At 41.4% G+C, this 20,506-nt stretch overlaps 2 protein-coding genes across 7 annotated transcripts; one reads left to right on the forward strand and one right to left on the reverse strand.

The window, feature by feature from the left end:
* Positions 1-2,615: 2,615 nt before the first annotated feature.
* cdkn1d (cyclin-dependent kinase inhibitor 1D) lies at positions 2,616-9,202 on the forward strand. Of its 2 annotated transcripts, none has more exons than XM_070929228.1 (3): positions 2,616-2,626; positions 5,308-5,783; positions 6,060-9,202. In XM_070929228.1, exons 1-3 carry the CDS (start codon positions 2,616-2,618, stop codon positions 6,116-6,118), a joined length of 546 nt encoding a protein of 181 aa, XP_070785329.1. In that variant the 3' UTR covers positions 6,119-9,202. The 2 variants fall into 2 exon arrangements, with proteins under 2 accessions (XP_070785329.1, XP_070785328.1); XM_070929227.1 differs by lacking the exon at positions 2,616-2,626 and adding an exon at positions 2,929-3,099.
* A 2,314-nt stretch (positions 9,203-11,516) lies between these two features.
* On the reverse strand, positions 11,517-16,617 carry slc37a3 (solute carrier family 37 member 3). Of its 5 annotated transcripts, none has more exons than XM_070928597.1 (13): positions 16,491-16,617; positions 15,310-15,424; positions 14,968-15,060; positions 14,749-14,832; positions 14,472-14,617; positions 13,928-14,024; positions 13,729-13,842; positions 13,306-13,467; positions 13,069-13,210; positions 12,703-12,804; positions 12,197-12,348; positions 11,967-12,032; positions 11,517-11,622 (listed from the first exon to the last, which is right to left on the reverse strand). In XM_070928597.1, exons 1-13 carry the CDS (start codon positions 16,565-16,567, stop codon positions 11,530-11,532), a joined length of 1,443 nt encoding a protein of 480 aa, XP_070784698.1. In that variant the 5' UTR covers positions 16,568-16,617; the 3' UTR covers positions 11,517-11,529. The 5 variants fall into 5 exon arrangements, with proteins under 5 accessions (XP_070784698.1, XP_070784697.1, XP_070784700.1 ...); XM_070928596.1 differs by having other exon boundaries at positions 12,197-12,396; XM_070928599.1 differs by lacking the exons at positions 13,928-14,024; positions 14,472-14,617 and having other exon boundaries at positions 12,197-12,396.
* Positions 16,618-20,506: the final 3,889 nt, after the last annotated feature.

Raw genomic sequence — 20,506 nt, forward strand, 5'->3', positions numbered from 1 at the left:
GAAGAAGAAGATTAGGAATTTAATGTCGAACAATAAGCTGACTGTAAATACAGGTCAGGGAGCTGACAAAACAGTGAGGGATCATGCTGCTGAGGCCTCATTGTCTGCTGGTGAACCCTCAAATATGACAGTGTATAAAGGCCACTTGACACACAGATTAGTGGGGCATTAGGGAACTGGGGCACAACCCTAATTGACTGTTATGTATCACAATGGGAGAGACCTAAAATAACTCAGCATGTGAAAAAAACTAAGAGTTTGCGCTGAAAGTATGTCAGTGGAGGCGCAGATCTTCCATATTTTTTTCATTTAGGTTACTGTACGGAAATCATTAGGGGGGTCAGAAAAGGAAAATGTTATGTATTTTTTTTCTTCGTTGGACATCAAAACAGTTACGTCCAAAGAAATGTGCGCGCCAAGGACCATTAAGGTGCACTTTGACATATGCAAAAAATATTTTTAATCTTACTAGCCAACAGTTGCCTTCACTTTTTGGTTAAAACGTTTTGGTTCTTATGTTTTTGGCAATTTGCGCTATGTAAAAATGTTAGTCCATTAACAAGACTGTCTTCCCAAAAAGTGCCTAAACCTAACCAAACAATAGTGTTGTCACATCATGAAAACAGATTTATTTTTCATCAGTGGTTTGTAACGGTTTTGGAAAGCACAGAGACAAATGATGTCATACTCCCGATAGGGGCATCAGATCAGTTCTCTTAGTCGTCCAGGAGGGCATGGATAAACAACGTATTTTATCATATAATTTGGAGGACTTTATTTTACATTATTGATAACCCTGGAGAGGATCTTGCTTTTTAAAAACTCCAATATACGGTTCAAAGCCCTTACCATTCAGAAACTGAGTAAATTAAGTCCAAGGTTGAGAATTATGGATTTTTGTGAGAGACTCAAACACACTTGGGTGTATTTGGGTTAATTGTTTAGTTTGCTTTGAGCCTTGTCCCGAGCTGCCTTGAACTTCTGCGAAGCCCCCCCATGTGAAAATAGCTTTTTCTAACCAAGAAACATTCCACAGTGGTGGCGTAATTACTCCTAGGCCACGGCTGTCACACACATTGCCCACAAACAATGACCGCTGCGGTCATTGACATTATTGAAGCAGTGCATCTCATAGACCACTTGCAGCAACGTTGCCTGTATTTCAAAAGTTTGAGCGGGGGAAACGTTACTCATATGAGGCAGTCCAGGCGTTGACTAATGTATAAAAATAGTAAGTGTGTGTGTGTGTAGAACCTGGAATAACCTTTCTGAGTGAGGGGCGTTGGTCAACTAGCAGGCCTCTCAAATGACTTCGACACAGTGTCACTGAAGACCTATGCAACAATAAGGCTGTTGTAACACGCTTGTAACAGAGAGCCTGTGTAATAATAAGAAAAAGGAGAATCTATTTGTCAATTACAATGGGAAAGAAGAGCCCACAGTATTTCATAGTGTGTCATGGTAGGTGTAGGGAAGTTATGGGAAGCAAACGTGATGTAATAAGGAAAGGCTATTGTGCAGTCATTCAAGAATTGGAAATAAAGATATCACAAAAGTTTGAAGAAAAAGTCAAAGTGTAATGCAAGAAAAGAAGGAGTGTAAATTACTTTGTATATACTTCTTATATTAATCAATAATCAGTTTTTTACACATTGGAAAATTAGATAAACATTTGGAGTGAACCTAGTGATTATTTTCATTATCGATTAATCTGCCGATTACTTTCTTATTCAATTGATTAATCATGGACATCAGTGGAAAAATGTCTATCACAAGTTCCAAGAGCCAAGAGCCAAATTTGGCATATTGAAATTTTGTTTTTTGACCAAAACCTAAAAATATTCAGTTTGTTATTAAAAAGACAGAGAAAACCAGCAAATATTCACATTGGAGAGGCTGGAAGGTATGGCATGTTTGCTTTAAAATGACTTAAGCGATTGACCTGTTACCTGTTAATGATTCATTTTCTATCAATCGATTAATTGTTTCAGCTCTATTATTTTAACACCTGACTCATTACATGGCTATATTGTCAGAATTGTTATGTTCCAGTAAAATAAGAGAAATTCTCATGGGCCTTTAGATTAGTCTTTTTTCTTGGAGTAAAAACGAAGTAAAACGAACAAATTCTGATTTAAGACATAAGTCAATTAAAAGGTCAATAAGTCATGAACTTTTTTTCAGTTCTAAAGAGAGGGATAGCAGTGTCTCACTTCTCCACTTCTTCTATTAATTACCAAATGCACATGATCATGACATGGGTTTCAGTGCTTTTCCCCACTTCATAAACCTATGTATATACATGTATCCAAAAGGGGATGTGACAAATCTGCAGAAGAAGTCAAAATGGAGTTGTCTGACCTAGTTGGAGTCACGTTGCAGTTCAACGTGACTCCGAGGGTGTGGGCTCGGGGCCATAATAAAACGTGATGCAAGCACTACACGAGAATGTGTGTCACATTTAAGGGAGAAGGGGAAATGGCCGCCACTGCCAAGATATTTGACCTACTTCTAGTCGCTCTGAAGGAGAAGCGGAGCACAAGGGCGGAACACAGTGCAGCAGCAACAGGTTTGGAGCAGGAGCGCACAGACTGAACCAGGAGCTTTTTAGCAGCATGATAACAGGGTAAGAAAACTATTTAGTATCGTTATTAACACTTTTATAAATACGTAATAAAAATAGCATTTAAAGCAGCTTTGTAACAGTTTTTTTTCCTTTCATACATCTTGGACGTGTTTTCGCGCACTTTTGCAGCAAAGCAACAGCAGCTTGTGTTGTATTAAAGAATTTATGATAGTGATGTTGACCTCCTGGCTGCGCTCCAACAATGACTGTTTTGATGGGGACCACGTGACTGACTCCTCTAGTAGGACGTCCCCTCCTCGTCTCCTGAGTCTTTTACAAACAAGTCGCAAATAAGGGGACAGGAACGACCCTCCCGTGGGCAGTGCCTGCCGAAACCTTTCAAAGTGACACTGTTTGTAACCGCGGGGCTGTCAGGAACACCTCTCATTCCTCTGACTCGGTCAAGTTTGGGAACGAAACGCTCGAGCCGTGAAACTCAACTTTTGAGAAGTTTTGAGATATTGACGCAGATGGTAAGAGGGAAATATCTCTAGTTCTTGACGTTATAGTATATTTTATTTCACGTATTCTTAGTAAGTCTCTTGTTTGGGCTTATTTTAGATTTGGTCTGGATAATGTTAAGCTAAAGTTGATGCAGTTTTATAAGATTTTCACCGCTTTGCTTGCCGTTAAAACGTATATAATAGAGCTGTGTTAATTAATACTATTTTATTCTTGCTAGTAATATTTAAATGAGTATTAAGTGCCTGTTGTATGTGTGTAATATGGGAGTTAAGTGCCTTGACAAGATGCAGGCTGTTTTTGTGTCGCATCTCATTGACCCACATCCGCGCTGAATCTGACTGCGTCATGAAGTTGTTCCTCCATACTTCAGTCACTTTACAAAGCTTAAAGTGAACTTTCTGGTGTTGTTACATTCAATAATACACGGCAATTTGTTGTGGCTGCAGAGACAGTTGCTGCATGTTTGATTGTGGTAATTGTTTGGAGAGTTCGGGGTAAGATATTGAGGGTTTTTCTCGGTGTTTTCCTGCAAGCCGGGACCCGAGCAAAGTGGAAACCTGATCTGCATACCGCGCCCGCTTCATTTTTGACGCAAACAACTTTCACTTGGAGAGAGCAGCCCTGTTGGTGGAAGAAAGCAATTAGGGTTTTGTGTTGTTCCAATACCTTTGATATTCATCCAGCTCCAAAGGAAACATAAAAATAAAGGAAGTTGTGCGGGTTGAATCTATAATTAATAGTTATTAGACCAAAGTGCGCACTTAAGAAAATGTGTACATTTGTCGGCTGATGTGGTTTCCAGCACATGGTTTTGAACAGTTTATATGAGGAGACAGACATCGTAAAGTTACAGCCTGTTTGACCCGTGAAAGTGCTCTAAGAAGCTATTTATTCTGTAGGTGTCAAAACAGTTGCGCAACGCTCTGCCCCCCCCCCCCCCCCCCCAAGCCCCCTCTCAGGTGTTTTTTTCAAGCCGTCGTCTTGATTCTGTCTTAAGGCTGATTTTGGGGAGACATGCATGTCAGTATTTCTAAAAGTCACTCTGCACACGTGTTTTACCTGTGAGATCATTTACAGTTTTATACAGTTGCTATAAGATAGAGGTTGGGGCAGGGCCGGATTAACCCACCATGGGGCCCCTTTTCAGCTCCCCACACCCCTCTTCCCCAAGTAACTTTGTGGTCATTTGATTACATGGACAGTATTTAGGTATATGCACCATGTACGTTTAATATTAAAGGTACAATTACAATTTATTGCCACAGGGCCTCTATACAAGATCAAAAGCTGGAAATGCTTGAGCCACCTTAAGCCCCTTACCAATTTAGTTATTATTGTCTGTTAGTGATGCACACGACCACACGCATTAGCAATTAATCCTGTCACCACAAACCAGTTGTAGTTCAGAAATCCAGTTTGCAGTATTTAAGATCAGGAAAAGACTATTGTAGACCTTATGTATGACATCAGTAGCAGGGCCGTATATGTCGCAGCTCTGTTGTAGTTACTGCCCATCCCAGAAAACACATACCATTTTCTTTTACTGCCAACACACAGCTGATAAAGCACTGAGCAGTACGTTTAGTGGGAGTCAAACAGAGGGTTAGAGATTGCAGAGTCAGCAAGGGATGTGGTTATTGTCCATCTACATGCAATATGATATCTCACTCCATGTAGAGAAAGTGCAGGTTGTGATACGATAAATAAGGCAGAATATCCAGTGTAGACTTCAATCTCAGAATTCAACAGTTGTGCTCTAATTTAATGTGGCAGATAGCAGGTGGGTTGTGTGGAAAACATTCCTCTCAAGCAGCCCACATGGGCTCCTTCTCTGTGACCTACTGACCTTAAAGGTCGACCTTTGACAGGCAGACACCAGAGCAGGTGGAGAATCGGGTTCACTTTGACGCGGCAGGCTGTGTGTGAATTTTGTTGGTGATTTATTTGGTGTTGGTTCTGTTACCTGTTGCTGCAGTAATTACTCAGCGGGTTAGAGCACACATGTATTTGATCACATAAAACACGAAGGCGCCCAGGAGGGCAGATACTGCTGGTGTGTGTGTTGGGGTTTGAGCACTTAATAGCTTGTGTGTTTGTATGTAATCTACGCCAGTAAAAACCCAAATCACACCTCATTGAAGCTCTGCAGAGCCAACACTCAACCTCTGCCCTTCCTCTAACACTTGGTGTGCCTGCATATGTTTGTTCTCTGACAGGGAAATGGCGACAGTCTCTCCATCAACATCAACAGCAGGACCAGCAATGGCATCTGACTCAGAGCTCGTACGCCTGGGGGGCATCGAGGCCTTGAATTTGAAGGTGGGGCCGGTGCGGAGGAACCTCTTCGGGCCTGTGGACCACCAACAGCTGCAGCAGGACTTCCAGCGGGTCCTCTGCATGAGCGTGGAGGTGGCCAACAAGCGCTGGAACTTTGATTTCCAGAGTGAAGTGCCAGGAGAGGACTCCAACATTGAGTGGGAGGAGCTCGGGTGCCAGGAAGTGCCAGCGTTTTACTGCAGCGGCATGGTTAGGCCAGGGGTGTTGCCACAGGGCAGAAGGCGAGGATCATCTTCGTCAGGCGAGGACTCTCCAGGGTCCAGCAGCTCATCCGGGGATGAATACCTGGAAGTGATAACCAGGGGGTGCTATCGGCTCAAACGGCAAGGAAAACGCAGACAGCCTGCCATCACAGGTAAGTCCACCAAATAACTTAAATGAAGCAATAGTTCGACATTTGGGAAATACGCTTATGTGCTTTCTTGGCGAGAATTAGGTGAAAAGGTCGATACACCTCTCATGCTTGTATGGTAGCTATGACGCTACCACTACCAGCTGCTTAGCTTAGCTTAGTAGCACAAGCTTTTGGTTCTATACTACATATCACATGTAGAAAAGTGATGCAAGATAACTAGGACAGATTGTCTGGAGGTATTTTACTGACTCTTTGTTGTCTTCTTTCACTCTCCAGATTTCTTCAAGGTGAAGAGGAGGAGGCTTCTGCATTACAAAGCATCTTCTCGGCAGTAGAAAAGCACAACTACCCCCGGTGGAGGATCACATAGTGGTCGATATCCCTCCACACGTCACCTCACATAGATATGTTTCATATCATATGTACATATGTAGCGATTTGGAACTGACTGTCAAGCTCATACAGCATGGGCTTAAAAAACTCTTCTGACACCACATATTTCAGCACAAGGAAGCTACCATTTTCCAAGTTCATCAAGCTCAGACTTTAGAAACATTTTTTGTTGATAATTGCAAGTCTTCTATGTATTCTATATACTGTTTTCCTCAGCTTTTGACTATACTGTGAAAGAACTTTGAATGCACTCTTAATAACAGAAAACAGGCTCTAGTTTTAAGAGGCTGATTTTCTTCTGAACAGGCCTTGGATAGTATTTGACCTCAGTCCTCGACCTTTTTTCTTCCTCTCGCTAAAAGTCATGAGAGGTTTTGATTAGATGAGTTACTATTCCTGGCCTTGCACCACACTCAGCCTTTAGTCTCACCCCACGGCTCCCAAAGCACGAGTCGAGGCAGGGGTCAAAACCTCACCCAGGGCTCAGAATTTGGCAGCGTGACCGTGATTAGCTCCAGGTTAAAGGTCAACGGTGGAGGTTCAGCGATAAGGTAATTCGACCATACCTGTACAATAGTGACTTAAATTCTGATAATAATATCAGTAATAATAATAATGTTTCCTAATGTGACTATTTATTTATTATTCACGATGCTAGATCATCGTCAAAGTAAAATACAAGACTAAACAAGCAATGTGTAAAACGAGGTAAAATAAGGTGTTTATGGAAACCTGTGCCATTGCCCCCAAATTATGCGTGAGACTAAAAGTCATTATGGCTCATATACACTCCACCGTTGCCGCTTAAAAACATTAGCCATATATATTTTACACCATCAAAAACACAGCAAACTTCCAACTATTCCTTTTTGCTTTGTATAATTTGCATAATGGGGTTGTAAAGATCAAATGTTTTTTGGTAACAGACCAGGACATATCTTATTTAGCTCTATGTTTTTATCAGCTTTATGCTTGTAACAATGTAGCATTTTCCACACTTTGTCTTCATGTCATGTCCACCTTGTAGGTTTTAAACACGAAATGTAGCGTTTTATCACTGTGCTGCAGCTCAGAGGAATCCAAACTTCTGGTTTCACTTTTGGCAATTTTTTTATATGAAGAGTCGAGCTGCTTCACATTATCTGTCGCCTTGCAGTCCTATAAGTGTTTGCGTTGTGTAAATATGCATAGAAGTTTGTTTGTGTGTGTGAATGTGTTGGTTTGGTGTTTATCTTGAGGTTTTCCACAAGTTGTAAAAGTTGTGGCAGCTGAGGCAGTTGAACCAAAGACGAATTACTGTGCCATTCAATTAGAAACACATCATTTATACAAGTCTCTTGCCGTTTGAGTGATAAATAATGCGTCACAGAAGATCTCAAACATGTCGAGATGTTCAAATATATAGTGTAAACCCACCACAACTGCTCAACCAACAGTTGTGGTGACTCAAATAGGACGTGCCTACTTCTTTTTTTCCCTACCAGCAGTCATTCTAATTTGTATGTGGATAAAAAGCCATAACCTGGATTAATCCACTTTTACTACCTCATCAGTTAAATAAACAAGTTAAATACAAAAAAAAAACCTCACAAAAAAAAACAATGTAGCTCAGGTTGTTTGCGTCTACAGGCGAAAGAGAGACAGAAACAAGGAGGGTGGGGGTTGTTATTGTGTTGTGGTGAAAGCTGTCGAGGTTCAGCGCTCTGTGTAGAGTTTCACATCAGGTAAAAGAGTCAGTGTGTCAGAGCGGGGCCCAGCTCCATGCAGGGGAAACTCTGGTCCCTTGGGGGGGGGGGGGGGGTGGGCCCAGACGGGTTTTGTTGTCTCTGCCTCACTTTGCTTTGACAGCTTTCCCAGAAATAGAGAAGAGGAATAATGGTGGGAAGGAGGATGCGGAAAAGGGACAAACTTTAATAGGGAACCTTAAGGAGAAAATGTCCCCGACCCTTTCAGGATCAAAGGGTTTCTGGGGCCAGACAAGTGGCCTGACATTCAGACACGCTTTTGTCTGCCTCCCTTAAAAGTCTCTCAGTGTCTCCTTCATGAACCAACCGCCTCAGTCTCTGCGAAAAATCGGCATGAAAGCAGTTGCCCATAATCATGTTAACACGTTGGTTTCTTTCAGGGCTCAACAAGGCGATATTTCACAGATCTAAAAATAGCAAACATGGCTATTTAAAACTGTTTTTAATTTGTCAGAATTACTTGTTTTGTTTGTCAACTTATCTTTGTGTGTGTGTGTGACAATGTTTGTGTGCACCTATCTTCTCAGCGCGTTTCAGAGGAATCTTTTAAAGTCTATATTAAGTTATTTTGAGTTTGTATCATTTGTTATGTAGGGAAATAATTATAAATACCCTATTTTTTGCGATAACTAATTGTTATTTCTGAAACTATATATTTGCACTACTTTAAACATTGTTGACAGGAGAACTATTTTTAAATGGTAGTGTACACAAAAGAACCATACAAATATTCACTGAGAAACTGAGGCACAGATTAGCAATTTCTTGACATTTGGGATTAACTATTTTCCCCCCTCCAATCAGATTTGTCACACTGTTTGACAGTTTCTAACATTTGTTCAAACAATCCTTAGGATTTCTTTGTAGCTTTGTTAGTCTTCCTCATGTCCGTTAGGAGGAACTAAAATAGAAAACTAAAATGTCGAGACTGATCAGTTAGTGTCTGGCTGTGCCCAAGCAAACTTGGCTTTCCTAATTCAGCTGTCGCAGCTACATCAAAACGTAGCGTTTGCTGTTTTACTTTCTATATGCATGAATGTATGATCATCTTTGTACACCATTTATGATAATTGTATTGTAATTTAATACTGGTTTATGAAACCTTGCAACATGTAAGAAGTGTATTTGTACGGGATCAGAATCATATCCTTTTTGATGATATTTGTATAGAAAATATATTGCTGGGTTGTTGGTGCACTGTTGCCTTTCATATTGTTGATTTCATATAGTGTGATCAAAATAATAAAATGTTAATGAACGAGACTGATATAAACCACAAAATACTGGTCTGAAGTTTTTGTTTCCAGTCTTGTTTTTAAGCGTTCTGAGCATATTTATTAAGAGGAGAGAGAGGTTGAAACGTGAGGTTTCTACTTTCCTTTTAGCACCCCCTGGTCGTTTTCAAGTAACATTGCATACAGACAAAGACGACTGTTTTTGGCAATAATGTGGCTGAATGCAACTTAGAAGAAGTAATAAAATACACTTCGAAAAGGATACACTAGTTAGAAAACCAAAATAGTTTCCACCTAAACCATTAGTAACTTATCTAAAATACTCTGTAGGTGTTTAACAAGATAACACACAATTTGCAAAATGTCATTTGCATTTATTTAAAATTAAAATTAGCATTTACATTAGTTAAAACTTGAAAAGTACATATAAATAAAAATAAATCAAAAAAAGAAATACACCACAGATAGTCTTACACATTCCACATACATTTCAATTTACATTCGATTAGATCATCTACTTGGCAAGTTCAGAGACGAGGAGGTGCAAGTCTCATTTTAAGCTCCACTGCTCTGAGTTCTGCATGAGGAACCTGTCTCAAAAGCAGCTACATGGTGATTCACGTATCTACATGCAACCGAGCAAACTACCTGTTGTCTCTATTGGCCACGGTGGCTGGACAATCACAAATCTCTTTTTGGTGATTTTAACCATAACGATCTTGCCCAAAATGATGGCCAGTTATTGACCAAAGTGTGTAGTAAAGTAGACAACCTGCCCAAATATTACGTAAAATATGGCTGGTGTTGTATGATAATTTCCCCACCCTGATCAAGAGTAATTATAGTGTAATAAGACTAGTATTTTACCGTAATAACAGACAACGTTCAGACACAGAGTCACAGTCAGTTGTGCAGCTTAAACAGGCAAAACCTTTCTCTTCTGCAATGTCAGTATGCGGTTTACACTTCATTGTGTATTAGGCATGCTACACTGTAATTACGTGTCTGTTAGTGTGTGTGAAGTTTTTCACAGCGACCTCCTGTGACTTGAGATACTAAAACGTGAGGCGTAAACATTCCAGTGAACAGGAAGTGAAGAAGGAATGATGAGCAAATATCAAGTCAGTGACCGACACATACACAGAGAGCACTAGTCCCCGTAATGAAAAGGCTTTACAGTATAGTTTCTAACCCTGAATCCACAAAACTGTACATAAGAGAAATCAAGTGGCTGCCACGTGAAGGTTTCCCAAAACCCAGCAAAGATCTAAGTGGTTCACTAAAATCTTCAAGTCTAATTACTGTAAGAATACTACAGTGCAATGTTCAGTATCTCAAAATATCATACATATCTACAAAAGCTGACAATACATTTCTACATTACCATTATTATTCACATTCTTTAGGCAATCCTGACCCCCAAATTGTCTCAGAGGGCCTGTGCCAGGTTGCATAAAATGTGCATCTAAGAATCACCATAAGGATTTCCTCAGGAAAACCTTTTGGTCACTAAGTGTTTGCCCTTAGTTACACCCTTATGCGTTATTAGAAGGTCCTTAGTAACTATTTTCCACAGAAAATGTTAAAGGGACCCACAACGGCCTCTTAAAAGTGAACTGATTGCCTTGAGGACTTTCCAGTCGGTTGTGGGAGATGTGTTCAAGGTGCACAAATCTGCTGTTACAACATTCTCATCTTCTGTCCATTTTGATTTCGTTCTTTTTCAACTTTTCCAACTTATTAGGTTATATGTGGTGCAGAATACAGATAATTAAACACTGACTCACATAGAAAATCACCACACTTTCCTAAATGGACCCCTGAGGTAAATATTTTGCATAAGGGGCAAACTTATGGTAGTTTATGCAACCGGGCACTGATCTTTAAGTTAAGGACTCCTGATTTAAGAGGCCAAAATGTATTCAACTCGACTCAAGAGCATCGACATTTTAAAAAGTTATGTTTTTACATCCATTTAAATCCTAAAATATATACACTGGTACATTCTGTGATGGCCCTGCAAGGCCTGAATTCACAGACTGGTTGTGCCTGACAGCCAGGTCCCTTTAAAAGCCTATTCCCCAATCAGGCACTTCAGCTCAACCTCTAAATCCTTGTATTCACACTAAAAGAAGTGTACATTTGCATTCTAGGCTTTTAGTGAGTGGATAAGACATCAGTGTTGTGCTCAAAGACTCTCTGCCTGCTCACATCGATCGTTGTGTGTGCCACTTTAACCATCTTTGTGAGAAACAGCACCCACCAAATCTTTCCACCTCCGCAACTCACCTAAAAAGGAGCCGTTTCTGAGTGGCCCTGATGTGTTGTCACTGATAAGAGTAGAAACATTATGGCTGGCAGATGGTGACGCTTTCACAGCTGGCGGTGCAGCGCTCGTCGGTCTCTCCACATGGCACGCACTTCTTTGAGGAGCAAGGGAGTGATGAACACAATGCTGCCCCCTGTCTGTAACACAAAGACACAAGAATCAAAGTTATGCAAGGGTTTAGATTAATGTTAGTGATGAAGCTATGGGGTTACCAGCTAGAAATCAAAATGTACTTTAAACCCATACAAAACATACTACATATGTTAATATACTTAGTCAGAATTGGCAAATAAAAAGTCATATTTATGCAATAATGTATTGTAAAAACAAGACATCACAGCTGACATTTTGACTTGTCATAGTATTAATAACATGACACGTGACAGTGAGCCAGCATACTTAATGTTGACACCTGTGCTTTTCCTACTGTGACATGTCAGAAATGTCTTCAGTTCAGTTTGGTTTCAGGAAATCGTCTTACCATGACGACGAAGAAGTAGAACACACACATCCAGCCCAGCTTGCTCTCAATCAGGGACACCAGGTACTAGAGAACGATGGAGATGTAAATGAACAAGTCAAAAAACTCTTAGCTCAACTTTTATGTCCTTTAATCTGTAATGTAATCTTGTCTTTTCCTGCTGTTACGTATGCATTTTCTGTATAGTGAACCGAGTTTTCCTTGTGAAACGTCCAGTATTTTCTGCTCACCTGTCCCCCGGCAGCTCCTATACTTCCAGTTCCGTCCACTATGCCAGTGACAGTAGCCAAAGCCTCCTGACTACCCCTTAGAGCGTCCTGTCTGCCTAGGTCAGCAGAAATGGCGGAGCTGATCATATTAGATGGGCCGCCAATGAAGAAGCCAGTGGTAGCCAACAGCGCGCCGTTTATCACCTGGTCATTAGGTGAGCCTGAGAAGGATGGAGAAAGAAAGAGAGAGAGTAGAATAGTGATACTGTGGCTAATAATGTCATAATGCCACCGTCAGCCTTATATAATGAGAGTTTACTCGATTTCATTACTTCAAGTCAGAATGCAAAATGGATCCTGGATGTTTTGTGTGTGATTTTAAGCAGTAGTGCGCTTATGTGTCAAAGTAGATATTCACATTCGAAACCGGAATTAGCTTGAATAATGACTACTTAATTATCAAATTTGCTGCTTATTGATTTTCTCTTGATCACTTAATCAACACATAGCGTCGACTCTATACTCACGGCTGTATCCCACCAGAGCTCCCATCGCCAGCGCCAGACTTAAGGCCAACACTGGGGCTCTCTTTCCCATTAAGTCGGAAATCAAGCCCTGAACTGTCCCTCCTGACACAAACAAACAAACAAACAAAAACAGAGACACTGACAAAAACAGTCCAAATTCTAAAGATGTTTATGTACAAAGGAGACAGAGGAGGAGAGATGTTGTATTTTCATAATTTGCTCATAATTTAGTTGACCTATACAATTATGAATAAGGCTAGCAATCATTATAATATACTATCTTATGTTTTACTGTACCAGTACCAATGTCCCTTGACAAAAGTGATTTTCAACTCAAATTCATCCATAAATTTGCCCGACACTCACCGATGATTCCTCCGACATCATACCACACAGACAGGCGGTCGGCCTCGGCCTCCTTCCAGCCGTAGTTGTTGCTCAGGTAGAAAGGAAGCCAGAAGAAGAAGGAGTAGTTGACCAGCTTCAGACACGCATAAGCCAGGGAATACTGCAGTACAAACAAGCAGAGTCAACACGGTGTGAAAACTGTGTGATGTATTTGTATCATTTAATCTCTGACTTGTTGGGAGTTGTTGGACTCACAGGAAGCACTCCAGGCAGACAGAAAGCCTGGCAGAAGCCGATGGCTCGAGGAGGCTCGGCCAGCGGCTCGTCTGGCTGCTGAACTGACTGGTATGGTCTGTTGTGCACCTCCACCTCCTCCTCCTCGTCGCTCATCAGAGGCCTGTGGCTGTCTGTGTCCGTCTCCACCGGGCCGAGTCCGGTCTCTGACTCCAAACTCAAACCTGACACGCACAAACACACACATTCAAGCTCCAGATTAAATTGCCTAAATTCAATCAAGAGTTTAGTCAATCAGACACAAGTTCAAAATGGGGGGATAAGGTCAATTTAAAGTAAACAGAGTTTCATCTCTCAAAGGTATGTGGAATACTGGCACCCGAGCAGCATTTCCAGTAATGTTGGGATGCAACTGAACACACCTTAAGTACACAAAGAACCTGCGTTTTGTTCACGTCTCTTGCCGTTCTTACCGACTTCCTTTGGGGAGGTAAGCAGGCCGAAGAACACCACCACCCCACCAGCGAACTGCACCACTGAGGTCACCAGGAAGGCGTACTGCACACAGCGACACATGGTACATCATGTTAGCATTTAGTAGCTGAGAATGTTGTGGTGAAAGCTATCAATAATGTGTGTGTACCTCATATCCATACTTGAGCACGCTAGAAGCCAGGAAGGCTCCCAGGATGTTGCCAACAGAGGCACAAGCACTCCACAGGCCAAACACAAAGCCACGGCTGCAAAACAACGTCATGAACTCAATTATAAAAAGTATTTTTTTAAATGCCTCCTTCCATTTTCAGAAATGTCTCTTAAAAAACACGTCAAATGCTTTACTTAATGTGACAAAACTTACTATAGTTCATTAAACCCAACCTCACAGACCGCTCAGTGACTTGCTATTTTTATATTCAACAAATTATGTTTACAAGTCCTGAGGAAAGCTGGTCTAAATGGCGTCTATGTTTTAGCAGCAGCACCAGTGAATGGAAGTCATTGTGTGAGTGTGAGCAAGAGTGTTTCCGTGCGTGGCTGTGTCTCATAAAGCTTGACAGCCACGAACTCGACTAAATATTTCTAGGCTGGATCAGATGTTGCACTTGCGATTCCAAACATATTCACTGGTAAAACTTGAAGCAACATTAGACAAATGCAGGTCTTGTAAACGGAGAAATGTAACGCACCCTGTCTTGCCGAACCAGTTGCCCATGACGGCTACCACGCAGGGCCATACGGCTGACTGCAGCAGGCCGTTCAGCACCCACAGGCCACAGTACAGGTAAATGTTGTAGATCTGGAGCCATTCGGTGAGAGTGCCAAACACAAACTCCTGCGAACACACAGACAGCTACAGTTGAATTCCAAAATATTATATGAATTCAGAGTATTGGGAACAAATGTTACCAAAAGCACCCCATCAAGGATTGCACACACACCCGAACACAAGGTCTATGTACTCACCACTGCAGCAGAGCCACACAGGCCGAAGCAGAGCACGTAGCGCAGGTTCACTCTGTCCCCAATCACACCGCTGAGATACAGACCCTGTGTGGACAGTGACATAGAAGACAACTAATGTTTAAGATTCAAAGGAGGCTGCATCTTAATGCCACCATCAGCTACTGCAAGTTCTGCTTATTTCAGTGGTCGACGTTGCAGAAATTCATGTTTGCCACTCACCACTGCATATGAGAAGAGGAAGATGGAGTCCAGAACTCCAAGGAACAGAGTGGCCTGCTTTTCATCTGCAAACAGACGATTGTCCTCCCATGTCTGGGACAGTCAGAGAAAACACAGTGAATCAACACCCAACTTATATCATTTTCCCAGGAACTTGATGTTTGGTTGTTGTCAGTTTGACAATGATTGCTTCCACAGTGGCAAGGCTAGACATTATGGGACATTTCACTGGTTGCAAAGCCAACTTCTTCCCTTTTAATTTTGTTTTTATTGAACCAAGTCAGCGTCCATGTGTGGGAGAAACATTGTACTCTAGTGGATTGTTCTGCCAGTGCTCAGTACCTCGCCAGGGGAGAAAGCGGGCGCGCTGTCATTCTGGACGGATGGCGTCCACTGGGCTGAGATGCTCACTTTCACATTGCTGAACGTCTTCCTGGACGCATGTAGCAACACATAGCTGGAGAGACAGAAAAACGTTTTACTCAGCGAGTGCAGTCGATAGGAATTGGATAGAGATTTATTTAACAGCTAGAGGGGATGCAACTGCTTAATTACTGAACACTTCTGTCTGTTGTGGTTTGAAAATGGTAATTATTTACATAATAACACCATAATATAGCATATTACCTATTTGGACTATGAATAGTCCTTTAAAAGTTCCTGTTAGTTGTCTTGGGCTACATAAGGTCACATAAGGCATGCAGAAGGTTAAATTCCAAACTAGTAGCAATTCTGCTGAAAGAATTTACAGGAAACACAGGAATGCAACATCTTTATCTAAGAAACTGGAAATAACCGAAAACCAAACCAAGCCCAAATTTTGTGCTGAACAGCGGTATTCACTGTGTGCTACTTCCTGGTGCAGAAGGCACTTCGCTTTGCTCCTGATAAGAGTGTTGTGACACGGCCGCAGACGTGTGATACCACATCAACTGTAATTTAAGATTAACACGAACGTACCAGGTGGCCATAAATAGGATTTATATCCAGCACTGCTGTACATTCTCCGTTTCAAAATTACCTGAAAATATCACAATTCATTTTCACTCCTTTTTAAGACTTTTTCTGTGTAGCAACCCTGCCTATTGGAAATCAGTACCTATAGTCCATGTTATCTTGACCATGTCTCAAAGACCTTTCACCTAAATTAACAGCACACATGCATTCACGTATGTATCTGCCCTAGCTACATTTCACTTTTATGCAACTCCGCTATTCTCCTGTGGTTCGTTCTTGTGGCTCAGTGGGCTGCGAATGGCTAGTTAGAAATCTCATTTTCCCATCTTTCCTGTGACTGTCTGCACTGAACAGGCAATAAAACAACAAGGTAATTAAACAAAAACAAAACAAAAAATAATCAACACAAAAGTCAAACTAGACAGGTCAGTTGTACCAGTCCAGCCCTCAGTATATTTCCAGTCACTCTGAGGACATGTCTGGTATCAGTCATCTAGAATCTAACCCAGGAGCACATTTACAATGCTAGCAGGTTTGACCTTTAAGGAGGGGTCGGCCTAGATTACCTAAAGAAGGTGAGGAGGAAGGCAACCAGATGATGATGGGTGTACTGTGACAGGCAGCCACAGCACGAGGGAGGCATCACAGGGGCGGCCGGAGGGAGGAAGAGGAGGTGGAGGATGAGGAAGGAGGTGGTGGTGGAGGTCTTCAGGGGGAAACAGCAACAGGTCAGGGAGGGGGTTCAGCTAGTCTCCCACTATGCCAGATGGGTCAAGCACATCACGAGGGGAACAACAAAAGAGCCTGAAAATAAGGAATTGGAAACCAATGTTAAAATGCTTAACTGTACTAATGCTTATCGTATGAAATACTAGCAGCAGAAATATATTATTACTCCTTGGCTGAGTAAGTGAGAACACAAAATGATATTGTTTACGTACGAGAGAAAATTGAAGGGTTCTCCACAAAGTGGGCATACATGCAGTGACCACAAAAATAGAAACCAACTTCAGACCAACTTTGACCCTGACTACCACCACCACCACACATGCCAGGTTTAAAGCTAACCAAGCAGTGTTCATGCAATTTTCTAACGTTTCAGAGTGGATGTTCCTTTCAAAGGATGCAGTGTTTGAGTTCACCCAAGATTGTGTTGACCAGGGGATGAATATCATTTTACCTGACTTTACCAGTCCTGGATGATTCCTGTATTTCAACAGGCACTACTATCTTGCTGAAAGTATCCATCTCCTTAGGGTAAAAGACGAGCATTAATAGATGCATCTGGTCTGACTGCTGGGGTGTGCTCTGGCAACTTCAGGTATCAATGGGCCCAGTGTATACTGACTCCCTCTAAAACCATCACACCTCCCCCACCAGCCAGCTCAGCTGTAACCATGCATGGCCCGAAGTCATTTACATACGATTCTGATACCTCAACTTGGGGTATCTGCCGATACAGAGTACCTATCCAATGCAAATGCTGTCTTTCCACCCACATTTATCTGTATACCTCACAGTGTGGTCTCATGTTTTCCTTTCAAAAACATGAAAGGTCAGAAATGGATGTGGTATGAAAAACTGGCCCAGCGACTGAATAAATGTAACTGATAGCATGAACACAACATTTTTATGACACAGACGAAGACTCTGTGTTTAATACGAATCAGTTATTAAATGGCCGATATCCAGTCTGCTTAATAAGGTCAGAATGCTTTCTTATGTTGTGGTCAAACTATTGTTCACTGTTCCTGCAACTCTACAGTATGGGCAAAACTCAAATGTGCCATTTTGGCATCTATACACTTTACTCCAATTACATGCCAGTTTTTGTTGCATGTACCCGTTTATGTTGGGATATGCAAATAGGGAAGGGAAGGGTCCACTTCTTCGGCAGGAGCAGTCCGTAAATTTTCCTAGTCACTGAGAGTAGAGGGATAATGATTTGAAATCATTGTTTACTATATCAAACATGCAATAGTCTGGTTAATATGTTTCGAGTTAGACAGCACAGACAATAATCATGATCTGTATAAACTACAGCGAGATTGTGAGAAGGCACAGCTTTATTTTGAGAACCATTCGTCTAAGAAACATTGATATGAAAGTCAGTGGCCTCACTTTCATTTCCTTGATAAATAATTTCATAACCCAGCTGATGTTTTTTCACATGACTGTCCCTCCACCCAGCAAGTCCTGGGTACCTGCCAAGCAACATTCACTGTAGCTGGTTATGTACACTGTCTGCTCACTAAAGCAAACTCAATAAAAAAAACATTCCACCTCAGGCAAATAAGACACTTATCCATGTGACTGCGTTCTTTCTACAAGGACAAAAGGGCCAAGTTTGAAACACATTTAATTATGTTGTGTGCAGTATCTAATCAGCATTACGAAAGCATCAAAAATATCAACAAGATAACTGCTTGGGACAGAACTTTTGATATTGCAAAAATTATTTCTTTTTTATTTTTCTGTTTTCTATAAACAGAGCTTCTTACTACAATCATGCAGTCACAGATTGGCCTACCACTCTCAATATTTCCATATTCTTTTAGCGAAACACAACCTATCAGTTAAAACAAGCTGTTACTTGCAGGACTGCTTATTAGACAACTCTCTAAGGTCAAATAGCATTTGCCAGCATTTGTTTGGTGTCTGGTGGCAATTGTCAAACCCTTGCTGATGCAGTAACTGACAGGTGTGCATAATATACTGTAAACTGTATACAGCACACCACACTGACAGGGAAAATGTGAGCAGGACGTCCTGTTCAAATGACGCTATCAATTTTCTGTAGATTACAGAACAGACGGGCTAGTTTGTGCCTTTGTGACTTCTGTGTTTAAAGAAATGATTTAGCTTGTTCGTGGATGAACAACTATGTTTTTTGTTTACAATAAGCAAAACGCCCATAAATAATCAGTCAGTTGAATTCATTTCACCAGCATTTTGTGGTTCTTAAAGGGAGCATTTGCCACTTCTACTGCTACAGGACAGTTTCTGTCCATCTCTGCCTCACTGGGTGACAAGGCACATAACGTTACTTGGTGACAGAGCCTGTATCTACATTAGCCAGTTCCGGGTTCGTTACACCTAAAAAAAACTCAGGACAAACGTCTACGGACAAACAGCAGACAGTTAGTTTCAAACTCTTAAGAAACAAGACACAAATCGAAACGTTTTCTTACCTTTCTGCTCAGGCACCCGTTAGCTAGTTTCTTCTCCGTGTGGCAACAAACCGTGTTTACTGTGGATTCCCGTGTCACGGACGTCCCCGCAGAGCACAGCGGCGCACTGCTGCCACCAGCAGGACAGGAGTGGAATGACAGGCGGTGGCGGTAGAAACCAAGCAGACAGCTGTTCAGCTTTCACCTGTCACTGTTCCACTTGTGGGGTAGAGCCAACTTATCATTGGCTGCAGGCAGATTTCTACATAGTTCAAAATCTGCACCGCCAAAAATATTTGTATTAAACACTGCCTGACACTGCAACAGGGATCCAGCGCTGAACTTGGTCAGCACAAATTTGGTAAGCCTTTAACAATGCTAGTTTGTTTAATATATGTGTGTATGGATACATTTTAAAGGGTGTTGTATACAGTTCTATAACATTGGACATTGTTCCAAATTTCCATTGTAGTTAAAGTTAAGTTGAGCCTATATATTAAAGAATTCAAGGTTTCTAAGGTTTATTTGTTGAAGTAATATATGTGGCGCTACTCTTTTGGCACACACCTAAGGTGAAGAAAAATAAGGATGAGAAACAAAGAAATACAAGGATTAAAATTCAAGACAAAGAATTGTAAATATATGTTAAAAATTAAAATGTACATATGTCATGTGTAATTAAAATCTATTGCAACCTTGGAAATCATGACAGTTAAAAACTCCTTGTTAGTTTCTCTTTGGATGTTACATTTTTAGAAGCCCCTTGTCGTTTCTTTTTCCACTTGCAGTTTGCAAATCTCATTGGGACTCTCTTATTCATTTCTGTATGGAAGTGAATGTACACCATAGGGTAAGGAGGGTGGGCTGGCGTGCTACAGCTGCATGAGCAACTGTAGCTAAGAAGCAGTTGTGATGTGAATTCCAACGAACTTCAGATTTGGAGGGAAATAATGTAATACAATGACGTCTGTCCCATGTGTCAGCAATTTCCCTGCAGCTAGTAGGCAAGAGTATGGCATTTCATTAGTTTCAGTCAGTATTAAGAGTCATTCATTCATTCTACATGGCTTCATAATGTCAGCTGTGAGAGAGACACACATAAAGAGAGAGAGAGAGAGAGAGAGAGAGAGAGCGAGAGAGAGAGAGAAAGAGGGAGGAGAAGCCATAACCAGGGTGTGTGGGGAGAGAAAGAGTGAATGAAAGTTGAAGATTGGAGAAGAGACAGGGAGAGGAGTGTACAATAGTTTGAGGTGAGACCCTTGTGTCTCTATTCTCACGCAATTAAACATCTGACGACTCATTTTAAGGCTTAAATCAAGTTAGAAAACCTGTTGCACACCACGGTGGTCTGGAGGTTATACCAATGGATACTGTTGTAGCAGCATCGATTGCATTATGCTCCCGTTTCACTA

The sequence above is a fragment of the Enoplosus armatus genome, chromosome 22, assembly GCF_043641665.1.
Source record: "Enoplosus armatus isolate fEnoArm2 chromosome 22, fEnoArm2.hap1, whole genome shotgun sequence".
Taxonomy (NCBI): Eukaryota; Metazoa; Chordata; class Actinopteri; order Centrarchiformes; family Enoplosidae; genus Enoplosus; species Enoplosus armatus.

What these genes read in the sequence shown, in the direction of transcription:
- cdkn1d (XM_070929228.1), top strand. An exon ending in CAGACAGCCTGCCATCACAG is followed by an intron (nt 5,784 to 6,059) that starts GTAAGTCCACCA and finishes TTCACTCTCCAG; the next exon opens with ATTTCTTCAAGGTGAAGAGG.
- slc37a3 (XM_070928596.1), bottom strand. Translation starts at nt 16,567, where the DNA reads ATGCCTCCCTCGTGCTGTGGCTGCCTGTCACAGTACACCCATCATCAT. An exon ending in GTCTGCCTGGAGTGCTTCCT is followed by an intron (nt 13,211 to 13,305) that starts GTGAGTCCAACA and finishes TTTGTACTGCAG; the next exon opens with TATTCCCTGGCTTATGCGTG. An exon ending in TGATGTCGGAGGAATCATCG is followed by an intron (nt 12,805 to 13,068) that starts GTGAGTGTCGGG and finishes TGTTTGTGTCAG; the next exon opens with GAGGGACAGTTCAGGGCTTG.